This window comes from Cricetulus griseus, chromosome 6 (genome assembly GCF_003668045.3).
Source record: "Cricetulus griseus strain 17A/GY chromosome 6, alternate assembly CriGri-PICRH-1.0, whole genome shotgun sequence".
Classification (NCBI taxonomy): domain Eukaryota; kingdom Metazoa; phylum Chordata; class Mammalia; order Rodentia; family Cricetidae; genus Cricetulus; species Cricetulus griseus.
Genome location: NC_048599.1, coordinates 108,376,644 through 108,393,791, shown reverse-complemented (window position 1 = coordinate 108,393,791; position 17,148 = coordinate 108,376,644). Strand labels below are relative to the sequence as shown.

At 34.5% G+C, this 17,148-nt stretch overlaps 1 protein-coding gene across 1 annotated transcript in view; it reads right to left on the bottom strand.

The window, feature by feature from the left end:
- The window catches only part of Scn7a (sodium voltage-gated channel alpha subunit 7), a 77,734-nt gene that overhangs the window by 18,979 nt on the left and 41,607 nt on the right, over nucleotides 1-17,148 (bottom strand). Inside the window, exons 10-16 of the mRNA XM_027420261.2 lie at nucleotides 14,546-14,752; nucleotides 10,590-10,686; nucleotides 9,301-9,539; nucleotides 7,658-7,828; nucleotides 6,773-7,129; nucleotides 3,177-3,614; nucleotides 356-461 (exon numbers count right to left, since the gene is read on the bottom strand). Of these exons, the coding sequence (XP_027276062.1) occupies nucleotides 356-461; nucleotides 3,177-3,614; nucleotides 6,773-7,129; nucleotides 7,658-7,828; nucleotides 9,301-9,539; nucleotides 10,590-10,686; nucleotides 14,546-14,752 (1,615 nt within the window). The remainder of the gene's footprint in view (nucleotides 1-355; nucleotides 462-3,176; nucleotides 3,615-6,772; nucleotides 7,130-7,657; nucleotides 7,829-9,300; nucleotides 9,540-10,589; nucleotides 10,687-14,545; nucleotides 14,753-17,148) is intronic.

The following is a 17,148-nucleotide window of genomic DNA, read 5'->3' as shown; positions in this document are numbered from 1 at the left end:
TTCTAGACTTGCACACACAAATGCATACACTAATCTTTTTAACCTTCCTAATAGGTTATCATTATTTAGACTAGGAGACAGAGAGGAGAAGAGAAAACAGACAGTAGATAGAGAGGCGATATCAAACTGTTGATGCCAGAGACAGCTTTGTAACTGCCATATTAGATTGTCCAAAGATGACTTTTTTCTTCATATTTATTGATGTCTTATGTTATAGGTGGATGAATGAGTACACATTTCAATACGCATGCAATCTTTATCAATTAAGGTTAAATGTAAAAATATTGTGTCATTATTTAGATTTAGATGCACATAATTAATTTTGAATAAAATTACCAAAGAAACTTCTACTTGCCATTTTTGTGAAGCTTTGGCTTTTCATGTTCGTAGACCATTTCTTCTTCTTCAGAGATAGCAATGTCAACTGTGCTGCATTCAGATGAACTAGATTGCTTCACTTTCTAGAAAAAAAATATAGCCCCAACAAAAAGTTATAGCCAAAGCCTAACTTGATTATTGCAGTTTTATTTCATTTTCAGAAATAAGTATGACATACAGAAAGAATATTATCAAAGTTGAAAGACTTCCAGATTTGGGGGGCTGATAATGAAGTTCACTGTGTAAATAAAAATTGGCTTTTTAAATTGGTTTCTCATACTTAAGTGAAAATAACATTAGATACAATCAAAGATTAGTTAAAAAGCACTTTAATTGTAGTTTAAAGACAATTATATTTTGAATTTTAAGGTTTTCACAGTGGCCACATAGGTAAGTTTTAATTAGACAGACAACACCACAATAAGTCATGCTGATATTAAGTAGTCAAGAAGGTTTTTCCATCTAACTGTTAAATTCATTCCAAATATTCTTGTGTTCATCAACTTTGGATGTGAGGTTATCATGTGAAACAAGAAAACTACACAATAAACAGTACCCAGGACAGAATGGGGCAAATGGACGAGTAATGTAGAAAGATCCTGGGAAAGAGAGGGTCCTTACTTCCCCCTCTACCTTGACTGAAGCACAAGGCTGCTGGGTAAAGGTGTTTTTTGCTTTATACATGAGGCAAATGCTTCAGTTTACCTTATTTTAATATGGTCACAAACATATCATCCTTTAAACTTGCCAGGATCCTACAAGTGAGTAGCACCAAATAATATGTCTTAATTAAGATAAATAGAACAAAAGTAAATAAAAATAAATATAGTGATTTAGGATTATTTAGGTAGTTTTTTGGAAAAGCCTCTTAACAATGATTGGCCATTCCTGTTGATCCTGTGCACAGTAAATATAATGGAAAACTTTCTTTGCTTTAGTCTTTACATGGTCAGTTGTCATCTCAGCAAAGTGTGACACTTGAGCAAAGTTGGCAGAGAAATATATATATATATATATATATATTATATATAATTTGAACATTTCAAAAACACTTGTAATAGACTTTAGAAATGATCTTTCATCAGGTTTACTTTATTATATTACAAATAGAACAAAATATATATTACAGTAATTATTTTTGTAGATTATTAATATCATGAAAATTGTAACATAACCCTATACTATAAAAAGTTTTACAGTTTGATAGGTCATTTGTTCATTCTTTTAATATGTACATACATAAACATTTTAATGGGAAGATAGATGTACACAAATAAAAATGTTATGTTTTTAATTAGTGTATTTTACATGATTCATTTGTTGTATTTTTTAGATAAATGTACATTAATATTCTTGGACTACATAATTGACAAAATACCTGGCTAAATACATAGCTAAACAGGTGCATAACCTAATAAATCTTTGAGAAGTTATTTAACTAAATAAAGGCACAGGTTGGAGAGATGGCTCAGAGGTTAAGAGCACTGGCTGCTCTTCCAGAGGTCCTGAGTTCAATTCCCAGTAACCACATTGGGGCTTACAACCATCTATAAATAAAGGCACAAATAAGGATACAATGTTACGAACAGATTATGAAATCCTAATATTTACAGTTATTTTACATAATTGTTTTACTCTATATTTTGTGCTCTAGACATTCTAATGATGTTCTCAAGAGTTTCCAAGGAACCACCAAATATATGTACTATGCTAAATAACAATTTTATCTAGAGATGCATGGAAGCCATGTCTTCCAGGAAGATAGAGATGTGTGATGAATAGGGATTACCATCAGCTTGTAATTAATTCAGGGTAAATAAAATCAATAATGTTGATACCCTGAAAGGAAGTGGAGGCTCTACTGATTACCAATCCTGAACTTGTGTCAGATGACAAATTTGATGTGTTATAGTAGATAGCATGTCCCAAACCAACAGAGTTCTGAGGGAAGAGATAGCAGACAAAATGGAGACATAGAAAAGACACAAAACTTCTTCTTTTCTGAGGCCTTGGAGTGACCTGAGATGATGCCCAATGAGACTCAGAGCAATAAGCCTATACCAGGGAATGCTTTTTGTAAGCATAGCTTTTTACTACACTGTACCTTTTGTTAAATCATTAAATTGTTTGCAAATGCAAAGGATGCAACATAAGCATTTTAGAAGCAAAGTGAACAGTATCTAGTGTACTATTATGTGCCTGTAAGTCTTTAAGTTATGACATTATAAAGCCATTGCCTGTTCACAGTTTAAACTATTGACTTTCCTTTATTCTTTTTGTCTAAATTCATTGTATATTTTATATACAGCAGGCATGAATGGGCTAGAATTGAAGTCTTAGCACATAAGAATCATTGCCTCTTCTAAGGTCCTCTCACATCTGTAAAGCAGGAATTTAAATGAATTTAAATCTCCCAATTATACACATTGACTTCCCAAACTTAGGTACCTTAAAGGGATTTTTTTGTCACCACAAATTGTCTTGCTTATCAGTTTATAGAATTTCACAGTTATACCAACTAACATCTCCAGTATGATCAATCCATACTATACAAATTATCTGTGCTACTATAATAATTTTCTTGCTTCTTCCCTCCATAGGAAATATATCTTCATTTCCTGATAAGGAAACAAAAACTTGGACATTTAAGTAGTTTGGTCAAAACCACGAAATCAGTAGTTAGGGAAAGTGGAGTTAGGATCTAACGTTCAATCTGCCTCTGTAGTGTCAATATTGAGTTAATTTTTGAACAGAATCACAAATCCATACTGAATTACAAATATAAAAGAACCGCTTACCTCTTTACTGTCTCCATTCCCAGACTTGCTTCTAGTGTCCTTGTTATCCAGATTTTCTATATCAGATTCTCCTGAAGCAATTGGCACTGTTTCTGAGGCACTGGGGCTAGCAATCAGTGATTGACTCTCAGATTCAGTCACCGGGGTTTTCTCTGTGCCACTGCTCTTTTCCTTGTATCTCAGAAATGTTTGGGTGCCACTCAGTTCAGAAAGAGTGTGGCCAGAAATATTGTCTTTAACACTTGTATCACATATTTGGTCTTTTGCTTCCGTAGGAACAGTTCTTTTTGTGCACAATATTTTAAGAAGCACACAGTTTATTCCTTTCTTTATCCTGGCCATGGCAAGCTGAAAGTTTTTGGCTTCTTTGTTCACTTCTCGTGTTGTAGCATCATAAGAACTGACTGAGCACACCAATGCCACAAACAGGTAAAGTATCTGTAAAAAAAAGGAAATGCAGCTAAATGTATATTGACTGTTTCCTTTTAAACAATAAAACATGCCTTTCAGAATTCTGATATGAGATATGAAAAGAGAAATGCATCACAGTGCTCAGTGTCAGGTGTGGTGCGAGCAGGCTGTGTGTACAGACTTCTTATTTTGTGGGTTGTTAATGCTGTCCTGGTTGTTTTGGCACTAGAGATTAAACATGGTGCCTTGTGATTGCTACTAGGCATTTTACCACTTCACCAAATAGAAGTAATTTTAAGTTTGTAATTTATGTAATTTAATGGTTTCTTTCTCCCAGGGGGAAACGATGAGGCTTATAGATTTCAAATCTAAAGGCCACTCTAGTTTGTCTTATTCCAAAACTTGTTACATCACGGAGCCAGGGTTTCTCACAGTGAGAGAATGAATACTGTCTTAGAAACAGCTAATGTCACAAGTGTTATAGCCCAGTCCCAGAAAAACACACAAAGTCGCTGAGAAGCAAAGGGTAAGCTCCAGAGAGTTAGCCATGAGGCTGTGTTCCACATCTAACACTTTTTCAATATTTATTTATTTATTTATTTATTTACTTATTTTTAATTTCATTTAACATTCCAACCACTGTTCTTTCTCCCTCTCCTCCCCCCTTTCCTCCCTCTCCAGTCCATCCCATATTCATTTCTCTCAACAGGGTAAGGGCTCCCATGAGGAGTCAAGAAAGTCTGGCACATTAAGTTGGGGCAGGACCAAGCCCCTCCCTTGTGCATTAAGGCTGAGTATGGCATGGGGGGTGGAGTGGGAGAGCAATGAAAGAGATATATTGATAGAGAGAGCCACTATTGGGTTAGAGAGGAACCTGGTGCTAGGGAAGTTCCTAGGAATCCACAAGGATGACTCCACCTAAGACTCCTAGCAATAGTGGAGACGATACCTGAACTGATCTCCCCTATAATTAGATTGGTGGATACCCCAACTACCATGATAGAGCCTTCAGCCAATACTTTTTTTTAAACTACAGATAAAGAGTCAATATGCTGTGGGTGCCAGCTAGGAGGTCAAGACAGTCTATGAGACCTCTAACAGTGGAGCCAGTCTTTATCCCTAGAGCACAAATGGACTTTGGGAGCCCATTCCCTATGGAGGAATACTATTACAGCCCAGATACAGCTTAGGAGGCCTAGGCCCTCCTCCAAATGATACAACAGACTTTGAAGGTCGCTGGTGGAGGGCCTCACTATCCCTGGGGAGAAGTTGTGGGATGGGTTGGGAGGGGTTGTAGGGAACATGGGAGGATGGGAGGGTGAGGAAATGGGAGGATGGATATGTAAATATGTGTAGTAATTAAAGAATTTAAATAAAAATGGTCAATATGTAAAACATTGTCTCATAGGAAATGGATATAGGTAAGTTATAGAAAAATAATTTAAGAGTCATTGTATATTAATTATTACGACAAAATAGCATATATTTTTACTTTACTATCACTGAGAAATATAATCAACGCCTGTTTACTATAGAGGGACACATGGATCCCCCTGGGAAGGGAACTTAGATGAGATCTACTGTGTAAATTGGGCATAGGGGTGGTGATGGAGAGGGGTATGCAAATATGAGGGAACAGGATTATTAAGTGGGGGAGGGATGCATTGGAAGAGCAATGAAATAGAGAGCCACTATGGGGTTAGGGAGAAACCTGGTATAAGGGTAATTCCCAAGAATCCACAAGGATGAACCCAGCTAAGACTCCTAGCAACAGTGGGGAGGGTACCTGAACTGGCCTTCTCCTCTAATAAGATTGGTGAATACCACAACTATCATCATAGAGCCTCATCCAGCAATTGATAGAACCAGACACAGGGATCCACAACTAAGAACCAGGCCTAGCTCTGGGAATCCAGTCAAAGAGAGGGAGGAGGGAATATATGAGCAAAGAGATCAAGATCATGACAGAGAAATCTACAGAGACAGCTGAATCAAGCTAGTAGAAACTCATGAACTGTAGACTGACAGCAGTAGAGATTTCAGGGGATGTAACCAGGCACTCCATTTGTGGGAGACAGTTGTGAAGCTTGGTCTATCAGAGGGGTCCCTGGCAGTAGGACAATGATACAAACCTGGTACATGAGCTACCTTGTTGGAGCCCATTCCCTATGGTGGGGAGCCATGCTCTGCCTGAATGCATGGGATATGGGCTTAGCCCTGCTCCAACCTATTGTGCCAGATTTTGTTGACCCCTCATGAGATCTGTTACCTGTGAGGAGGAGTGGACTGGGGATGGGCTGGAGAGGAGGCAAGGAGGGGTTGGGGAGAGAACTGTGGTTGGAATATAAAATGAAATTTAAAAGAATAAATAAATTATAAAAAATTTGAGGACTATCATTTTCTTAGAAGCAGTGAAGACTTCTTATTCAATTAATTTGACATCAGTTCAATGGTAAAGAAATTAAAAATGCATGCTTTCTCCCTTATACAATGCAACCTGTATATCCATTGGTTTGCAATCATTGCTGTACTGTTTGGTCAAAGTGTTAATAAAAAATAATTCTAATGATTAGGACAATACTACATATCAATAGCATCAGAATCTCTGGGTGTGGATTCAAGGCACAAGCACAGCATTAACAATTCCCTAGGTAATTCCAGTGTGCAGGTAGGTTTTACAGCCAGTGTTACATTTAAGTGCTTCTTAAAACTTAATGGGCAAGCAAATCTTTGGGAATAGTGTTACAAGGGGGTTATGCTTCCATATGTCTGCATGGTATTAGAGACTGCAGGTCTAACCCATTTCCACATGATGTCAAAACTACTTTAACTAACAAGATTATGAACTATTTCAAGTCAATAGAAATATGATGGCAATCACACATGCAATTATAAAGAAAGGATTTACTGGTGAGTTTTATTAAACTATATGTACTTTAATATTATTGTGACATAAATACTAAACTGCTAATAACATAAATTCTTTTGGGATAAGCCCAATATATATTTCTCAGTACTACATATCTCAAATTGCTCTAATTGTATTTCAATTGATAATCACCAACTATCTACTATATTAGACAATCGAGCCATAAATTGCAGGATTACATCAATCCAGCACATACAAATGCATACAGTATACCAGCTGTTTTGTTAACAAAACTATAAAGGCATACAGCACTTACCAAAAAATTTCCAATTAAAATGACCATCATGTAAAAAGGAACACACCAAGACTGGCTTGCGACCATCATACAGTCCCATAATGTCTCTATCCACTCTCCACAGAGAATTCGAAACACAATCATATAAGCGTGGAAGAAGTCAGTCATATGCCAACGGGGGAGTAGACAGTCTTCGTCTATGCGGCAGACACATTCTTTGTAACTTCGACCAAACAGTGTCATGCCAAACACAGCAGAGAAGTACACGAATAAGAACAGCAAGAGGACCAAGTCTTTCAGGGCCATCAATGTGTTACCAAGGATACGCACCAAATTCTCAAATGGTGGACCATATTTCCCCAATTTAATAAATATCAACTAATAAACAAATGTAAAATAAAAGAAAAACAACAAAAGATCAGTGTTGATTAAAATACATACTTGCATACTTCAGTGTTTCATCAGAATTGTGTAGTCATGAATATATAGCCTTTAAATTTATACCAATTTCAACATTAATAATAAAAGTGACTATTTTATATTCATAATTCATCTTACACATTTTATAATTTTATGTACTAAATCTATGCATATGTTTTAACATACTTGTTAAATCCCACTAAATACAGCAATTGTTATTGTTATAGATTTAAAAATTAACATCTGGTAGGGTAAATATACACTCTTCATTTTTGTTTTTCTTTATAACATATTGGGTTTGAAGAATAGATTTCTCCCACATTAATAGAGACAGAAACATTAAACACTAATTTCATTATGGAATGAATTTCACAGAGGATCCTAATATTTACCTCTTAAAATGTTTTCAACAGTGCCATTTTATGTTCAAGAACACGAGACATACTACAATAAAGTAAAAAAAAATAGTTCTTAAATTCTACTTACCGGGAATAAAATAAAAACAGCTATCTCTTCAATACCTGCTAGAAAGGTTTCTGTTAATCCAAAACAGACAATTATACTGTCAAAAATGTTCCAGGTTACTTGGAAATACCCATATGGATGCAAAGCAATTATCTTCAAAATCATTTCTATTGTATAGATTCCAATAAAAACCTAAAAGGAAACCAAACATATGGGTAATAAGGGTTCCCACAGCTGCATCTGTACCATGCATATAGACCTGTAAAGTGGAGGAAGCTCCATACTCTTGCCTGCTGCACAGTTCTTTTCAGACCCTGGTTGGTTTCGGGGTCAATATAATAATAAATTCATATATTTATTTAATTTTCCATTTCAGGACCTATTTTATGGAATATCATTATATAATAAAAGCTCTTGAAAAAATGGAGTATTGAAATAAAAGTGATTCCATTTTAAATATCTCCTTTGGAGATATCGAGTATATATGAAGACACTTAACCATTTATTATTGAGAGAGTATAAGAAGTACATTTATGTGCATTTATGTATATGCATACAGTAAAGATTTCCAAAAAGAGAAGAGGCTTTGAAACTGATGGAGAGTAGGGAGGCATACATAGGAAGATTTGAAGGGAGGAAAGGGAAGATGCTGCAATTATAATCTAAAACGGTACATATGTGATCTAGAAAATCTCCAGAATATATGTATGGAAATGACCTTCCAAAGATTATACTATTTTTTTTAACAATTTTACTTATTTATTGGTGTGTGTGTGTGTGTGTGTGTGTGTGTGTGTGTGTGTGTGTGTGTGCGCGTGCGCGCGTGCAAGTGTGCACAAGCATGCAGGTAGATGCAGAGACCAGAATAGTCTCTGAAAAGCTGGAGTTACAGGCAGTTGTGAGTTCCCTGGTGTGGGTACTAGGAAGTCTAGGAACTGAACTTGGTCCTCTAAAAGAATAGTATGCACTCTTAATCACTGAACCATCTGCCTACATCCTCTTATTGCTTTAGTATCAAGGAAATGTACAGTTTGAAATGGTCTACCATTTTGTTTTGTGCATAGTACTTAGTGACTACATAACAAAAGGAGTTAAGAAATTTAGGCAACATACACTTGCTTGATGTTAACATGTTCATAAATCCATAAAAATCTATTTTATTGTTTTGCATGAGTATATGAAAAGTTATACATGATTCTCAAAATACATTTCTAGGTGATAAACTCCAACGTAAGTTAAAGAGAGTCTTTGGAATGATGGGGCCTGGTACTGCTGTGGTCAGGGTTCAGATTTCAGAAGAAAGCTAACCGTGTTATTACCACACCCCTGGTGTATTCTCATTATAGGATAGTCATACCTAGAATGCATGCTTGAGAATGAAGAAACAATAAAACAATGAAACCCATTTAATTTCATTGCCAGAGGCATGCCAAGATTCCAAATTTAAATGATAGAATTTTGAACTCTAATTGTAAAAATGTTGATGAAAACTATATTTACAATGTATGGGATGGAGTGAACATGGTATGAACATAACATCCCATTAAACAGCAATACAATCCATACTTAGAGCAACAGAGTAGGGTTATAAAATAAAAAATGATGTTAGCAATTAAACAAAACCCTGAAACTATGAATGAAAACAATGTATGATGAGGTCTTACCAAATTTCCAATGCTAAGAAGAGACATGATCTCTTCACTCATTGGAAAATGTTCAATGGCCAGGAAACATATGTTTAAAATGATGCATATGACAAGGAAAAGATCAGCAAATGGATGTGTTATAATTCTATCAGCAAAGTCGCTCAGTTTTATCCAACAGGGGGAGCAATCCCAGATGAAGCAGGTTTTAGCAAACTTAAGCCAATATAGAGGACATTTCTTCCTGGATGTTTCTGATTCTGAAATGAGAGAGGAAAATAGGCAATTATTCAAAAATTGTTCTGATTCTTCACTTGATCTTAGCCAAAAGGCCTAGAAGAGATTGTTCTAATTCTTGATAGTAGACAAATTAAATATGTTCATGCAAAGGGTGCTACAGATCTTGATTTTATATCTGGAATTAGCAAATACCAATAGTCTATACTAACATATAGCAAAGTAAAACTCATGTCCTGTATTTTGTTTATGATTATTGAGCTAAAATGTAATGTAAATAAAGCAAAAAATATATTAGTAGGAAAACATAAATTTCTCATAAATCAAGTGTAGGTGAGAATAACATGATTTTCAATTTCTATATTTATATGGTTTACATCGTAGTAGCTTCTAAAATTATCTGTGATAAAGAACCATTTGTTAGATGTAAAAACAAAAACGCCGATGAATCTAAAGCATCCTGAGATATCATGAATTTATAAGTACCTTTGAAAAACATGGGATTAGGGCAAAGACCTCTACAGTTAAAGTCCAGATATAACTTCCCATTCCAACAGTAGTACTAATAGTCTGAAGCTGCACAGATTTACTAACTTAACATAACCATTCAGTTGCACACTCTTTATGTTTATTTGTGATGAAAATCTATGAACCATGGGAAACTGCAGCATGCAATTAATTGAAAGGACAAACTGCTTCAATGGATGTAATTAACAATGCGTGCACTTTCAGAAGATATTCAGACTTCGCCCATTGCAACAGCAGCAGGAGGTGGCTGCAAATTGATTATGCTAAATACTGAAGATAATGATATACAGCTGTGATTTATTCTACCTCTTTACATTTGTGTCTGTTTCTCTCAGCTTCAATGCTACTTCAATAATCGGTCTCTGATTATTTCTTGGTACTTTTTAATGACACTTTCTAATGTTTCTATATTGCTCATCCTAATATCCTCATGTTATTACTTATGGTTTGCTTGTTCCCACCTAGATTTTAAAGAAACTGCATAATTACGTTTTGCAATTAGATCATTCATTACTGAGTAGACTCCAAATAGTTTTTCACTTTACCTTCTTCCTGTCTGAGAGTAGTCTCTTCCAGGATATCCAACGTAGTGTTTGCAGAAGTTGGTGATCTTTTCTTCATTTCTATTTCTGTAGTTTTCATCTAAAAAAAAAAGGTTCAATGTGTTTTGTGGTAACTAGTTCTCACCCACCCCACATTTACAATCTGAATTTAACAGAATATAGAATTTGATCTTTCTACAAGCTTCTTGACTCTAGGGGCTTTCTGTGTTCAATTTCTAGTCACTTCCTATGGCATTGGCTGTATTAGAATTATTTCGAATTAATGGGACAATCAATGCTAAAATTTGAAGTCAATCAAATTTTCTACTCTGAGCCTAACAATAAATAGAGCAGAGTAGTAAATACTAGCAGTGCTGTTTATAGTTGAAAAAATAATTTAATAAGGATTATAAGATGATTCTGGAATATCTAGTTGCCCAATGTTCTAGTGAATAATGGGAATATTTCCCTAATACCATAATCCTTTTGCTCAGGGATATACTAATTTAAAAGTTGGCCAATTTTCTCAATATAACTAAATTTTTTGAAAATATGATTAAATAAATCTTAAAGAATCTAAGATAGCAGAATGGATTTGAAGGTTTTTTTAGATAGTATTTGGTTTTTTGGGGGGGTTTCAAAGCAGGGTTTCTCTGTGGCTATGGAGGTTTGGATAGTATGTGTATGACAGTAAATCAGTGGAAATTATCTAACTTCGTAAATGTATGATTTCTACCATATCTTCAGTGTTATTTTCAACATATTCTCTGCCTCATTTATTTTTGTATTTTTCATTTGCTTATTATTTATTTATTTTTTTGTGTGTGTGTGCTCACATATGAAGTCAGAAGACATTTTTTTTTGCAGTCAGATCTCTTTTATACATGTGGTTCCCTGGGATGGAACTCAGGCCATCAACCTTGCTTGTGTTTTCCCAATCTTGAAACAATTTTAGAAGAGTTCTTGCATTGAAAGCTACTCTAAAATTCCTAGGCTTTGGTATTAATTGTTCAGTTTTATCCAATTGTAATAATCTCAGAAAGATCCAAAGAAATCTCCTGTGATGGTAAGTTGAAGTGTTGCACATGTCTAGAGATGACCAGCAATCACAGTCTATCAATATACCAGAGTCTGGTTGGCATAGTCTGCTATTTGACAATTTCTGATATTGTAATCTGATATAGCTAAATAGAGATTAAAGATATCACTGCATTTATCTCAGTGTCAATTAGGTTTCCTCAGGTTTCATAGTGAACAGAGGCAGAGGACATTAAGAGCAACTATATAACATACCAAATTATCAGGAAAGTGAGACCCTTCAGATCTACAGCATGTCATCCCTCATTTTATAACTAGGTTAAAATGTAAAATAAAATTTAGGATGTAAGTTTAATTGTTTACTGAAACTACAAATATTCAAGAAAATATTTAACTGAATACAAGAGTATATAAAACTGATGCTATAACTCATACAAATTCTAGGAGACAAAATTCAACAAGTGAAATTTCTTTTTGCCTGGAGATAACTCCGGTCTTCTGACAGATTCATTGTTTTTTTTTTCTCCCCAATAGACCAAGAGATTTTTAGGAAACAAAATACTGTAATTACATATATCAAATCTTATCTTCAATATTTAGGAAACTGTAAATACTATTTTGATTAATTGCATAAATATCATGAGGATGCCGGTTTATAGGTACCTCACACTTTTCAAATCACTTGCATTATTCTGGTTTTTAAATATTGCATTCTTTCCCTGAAGTTTTACCAGTGGCTAATGGTGTATAGGAGAATCGCCCTTGTAAACTGTCATTTTAGAATCATATTGCCTTGCCTTGGCACTGGGCCACAAGAACTGTTAGCAGGCTGCAGCAGAATAGAGATAATTTAAGGTGAACTACTCTGACATAGAGGTCTTTGGACCACACCCCCAGTTCTCCTGGTGATACTAGAAAAAGAAGCTTCACAAATGCCCTGTAGGTATTTAAAATACCAGATAGGAAGGTAGATCAGTTTCTCTGAGGCCCATCAATGAAACCTACTTCTACCTGGTCAAAAGAATGGAATCTGAGTTCAACCTCCACCCCAGGATGGAGACAGGACATTCTGATTGGCCTCCAAAATTAGAACATTTCATACCTTTGTCTTCTCCATTAAGAGTTATGTTTCATAAAATTAACATTTTATTCTTATGAACTAATTTACATATATAATGTGAATTTTTTCTTGTAGATGTCATATTTTCTATCTGGATGTGATGGTTAATGTCTATAATCCCTGAAGAATGGAGCCTGATGAAGGAGGCCTGAGGAGGAGATCTAGGCCAGTCTCAACTACATTGGGAGACTTTATATCAACAAACAAAGAAAAAACAAAGATCAAGTGTTATTAGTCAGCAATGCTGATTGTGATAAATCGAAGCTATCTTTTATGTGCTCTATGATACTGATGATGAACTTACTAACATTTCTTCTCATAACATGTTTTGCTGTCTAAAAAAATATTAAAACACCACACAGTGTTTTGCATGTGTTTCATTTGGGCTTTTATACCACCTGCATATCAGGTAACTCATATGATACTTAATTTATTGATAAAGAAGCTGAAGTTTCCCAGGATTGATATAGTTGGTGAATATCACATATCTATTGTGTGGCAAAAGTGAACTGAAGCCCTCATTTATCTGACTGTACCTGTGTCAACAAAATTCTCAGATTACCTACAGTATAAGAATTTGTCTCATGTATGCCACCTCTTTGTAAACCTTTCCTTAGTATTGGAACTTGACCCATTTCAAAAGGTCATTTAGCAAATGAATTCTCTCCTGGCATGTTACGATGTATAAATACAAAGGGAAAAGAAAAGATCTTATGAAAATGGATCTTATTTTCAGTTTCCAGAAAACTCTATGTGGGAAATGTCCTCAAATCTTTCCAGAAAATAAAGGCTTCATAACTCAAAGATTTTAATAAAAACCAGGAAAGCTTTATTACAAACAAATTTTATCAAAGTGAAAGAAAAAAATCCAGGAAATGCCGAAGTCCTTTCATAATCAGAGCTATTTCATAATCAGAGCTAATAGAACACTTCATCTAGGAATAAGAGAAGTATTGTTAAGCTGTTGGGTACACTGAGATGTAGTGGCAAGCTTTTGAGATTCTGAATTTCCACTTTAAAACATTACACAGTCAACATTTCCTTCGGACCCTACGAGTTCAATCTGAAATCTTGGGACTTGTAGAGACAGAAAGCTTTTTGTAATTTCCTGCCTTACAACTTATTTATGAGTGATAATAGCTTCTTTTTGCACATGTTTTGTTCATACAGTCCATAATTGCTTCTTGTTCAATGGCATGCATGTTATGGATGCAAGAGCCTATGAAGTCACTGGGTACATTCCTACATCTTGTTATTCAAGTCCTATTTCGGGTATAGTTATTTCCCAGAGATTGTTCAGTGTTGATCATTACATGTATAGAGGGTTTGTTCATTCTTACCAAATTATATTAAGAAAGAAGAAGTATATAAAGGACAGTGAAGTAAGATGACAAAAGAGAGTCATTTTTAGTGAAACCAACCACATTGTGAAATATTTATTTTATTTTAATGAAGCATTTATGTGGCTGGGTGTACATGTATGCGTGAGGGCTTGTGTGTGTGCTGTTTATCTACACTGGATACATGTGCTTTTGGAATTCAGAAGAGAGTGACAAAGTCCCTTGAAGCTGTAGTTTCAGGTAGTTGTGGTGACTGATATGGGTACTGGGCATCATATTCACATCTGCAAGAGTAGTACATACTCTTAACTGATCAGCCATCTTTCCAGCCCCAACAAGAGCAATTTTTTCCTGATATTGTACTATGCACAGATATCATCATCTGTCACAAGGACATACACTCCAAGTTTTTGAGAAGTTCTTATGATATTATCATGAATCTTAAAATGACAAATTTGTACCTTGGTTGCTTCATTTCCTTCCTCATTTTCTTTCATAGTCTGTTGAAGTTTAAGTTCCACATCTCTGGGTTTTTGAGAAACTCTCTGCTTTTCCTTTTCATAGGTCATAGCAAGTATTCCCAAGAACAAACTTGCCATATAAAAAGCAAACCAGAAACTGATCACAACAAAAAATATCATGTAGACCTTTCCTGAAGCATAAAGGATCTGCGAAGAGGTGGGACACAGAAGAAGAGAGAGCTACTATTTATCTTTATCTTTCTGTATCTTACTCATTTAAGATGAAAAATTAAATTATGCTATAAAAGTAATTTAGTCATGAATTCAATATATTCAAAACACAATTTATGTCTTTAGGCACTACCTGAAGAAAGAAATGAAAATTGTTTCAACTTTAAATATACACATATGGTATAAAACATATGCTATCAAATCAAGAGACCAAATTATGGATTCCCCTAATTTAGGGTGTCTATTTAATCCATGTCTTCATTACCAGAGTAAACACAGCAAACAAAAATTATTCACCATGTGCAATAAAGAAGATGCAAAATACCGATACAGAAAATTCTTTCTCTCTTGGAATAATTTCAAAATGTGTTGCAAAGATCATTTTCTCTGATCATTAATTTATGGGGAAGTCACAATGTGCAAACCTTGGCTGATAGAAGAGATGTTTCTCATCCTATCAGAACTATGTCTGATGAAGTCTTTAGAAAAATGCATGAGACTTATGCAACATAATTATAAGAAGAAATATTTATGGACAGTTGAATACAGATGATGGTTTCTGTGATGAACATGATTGTTTTTGATTTTATAATAATTATATATGCTAGGTCAAAACAAATTTAGAAAAATGTAAGTAGAAAATAAAATTGATTTATGTCCAATGACTAAATATATATGAATACATCTAACTGAATTTTTTTTATTTTTAAACAAAGAGAAAAATATTATCTAAAGAAAACATTTTGTGGCTAAACAAAGTTTAGGATGGCTTTTGAATAGTAAGACGTTCCAAATTTATTCTGAAACAATGTCTTATTTCCACAGAACATGTTAGTTTTTAAAAAGTGATTTTAGTAACCTATTAGTACATTAAGACAATTATTCATGATTTTATCAAATATTTATGGCACTTAAGTAAGTAGCTGCTATTAACACTAATCCATTCTGTAGACAGGAGTGAGAAGTCTAGAATTTGCTACTGGTCATGAAAAAAAGGATCATATATTTCATATCCTATCCAGTAACTCTTGTATATGATATTCAATACTATTTTCAATAAGCATATCATGGTCATACTGTGGAAATGCTCTTCACAATCTTAGATCTAGGATAGATTAGATTTTACATATGATTATAATATAGACTAAAAGTACACACACGCACACACACACACATACACACACACACACACACACACACACACACACACAAGGGGTTGTTTAACATGGGGTTGTTATACAGCTCAGGCCAGCCAGCATCAAATTTACAATTCTCCTGCCTCAGTGGCTGGCATTACAGGTGTGTACCATCTACCTATACTCAAAATATGTGTCCTTGTTAGAGTAAGGGGGAAATTTTTTTGTTTTGTTAGGTCTCAGTATAAAAATAACTAATTATAGAACTGATTCCACAGAGTTTATATGAGGATAAAATGATGCAAGTTCTTAGCAAATGGCAGATCCACAATAAACTTTAACTATTCTGTTGAACTCATTTCTATGTATGGGGGCTGGAAAAAGCTTTGCTCATGTTTGTACTAATGTGTTTCAAGGAATACCTGGATCAAACATAATATTGCCTAAAATTTTTGCCTATACTACTTGGGAACACTACAAAATTTCCTGAGTCTTGAACAATTGAGATTAGAAGATGATAAGCAAAATCTACCATCAAATAAAAGTGATTATTATACAATAAAGATGCTGGAATAAGAAATTAAAGTAATGAGCAGATTCCAAGCCTGAGTGCTTCCAAGATTCTGTTCCCTTTTCACTTGAAGAACATGAGCCTGACTTTAAAATCATGCTACCTACACAGTTTTATAACATGCATTTGGATGATTTTTTTTTAAAGCAAAGGCTTCACTACTATACAGATTGACATAGTTCACAACATTGCACTTATTGTTTCTTTTAATTAAAATAAGACAGAATCCTTTTTGGGAAGTTTGCTTCCTAATGAGGGACATATCTACACAAACACTTACAATGGTACATCATGAGGTTGACTACATTGCATTCTCTCTGAAAGGAGCCCCAAATGCAATTTGACTCTTAATCATGACAGAAGAAAACTTTAGTTTCTTGGAGTTTAAAATATACATGGGGACAATTTTAAGAAAAGGCCATTCAGGAAATGTCTTACTTCATCATCGAATACAGCAGGTATCGTAAAGGACACTATATCATACATATGGGCTTTGAACAAAAGTCCAAAGATCAAAACAAAAATTAGAAAGGATTTTGAGGGAGGATAATTTAGCAAAATATCTAGGCACTTTCAGGAATAAGAAGCTTTGAGTGCTATGGTAGAAGCAGACACTTGTCATAAATGGCAGAAAATAAAAATGTAAACACTACCATAAAGAAATT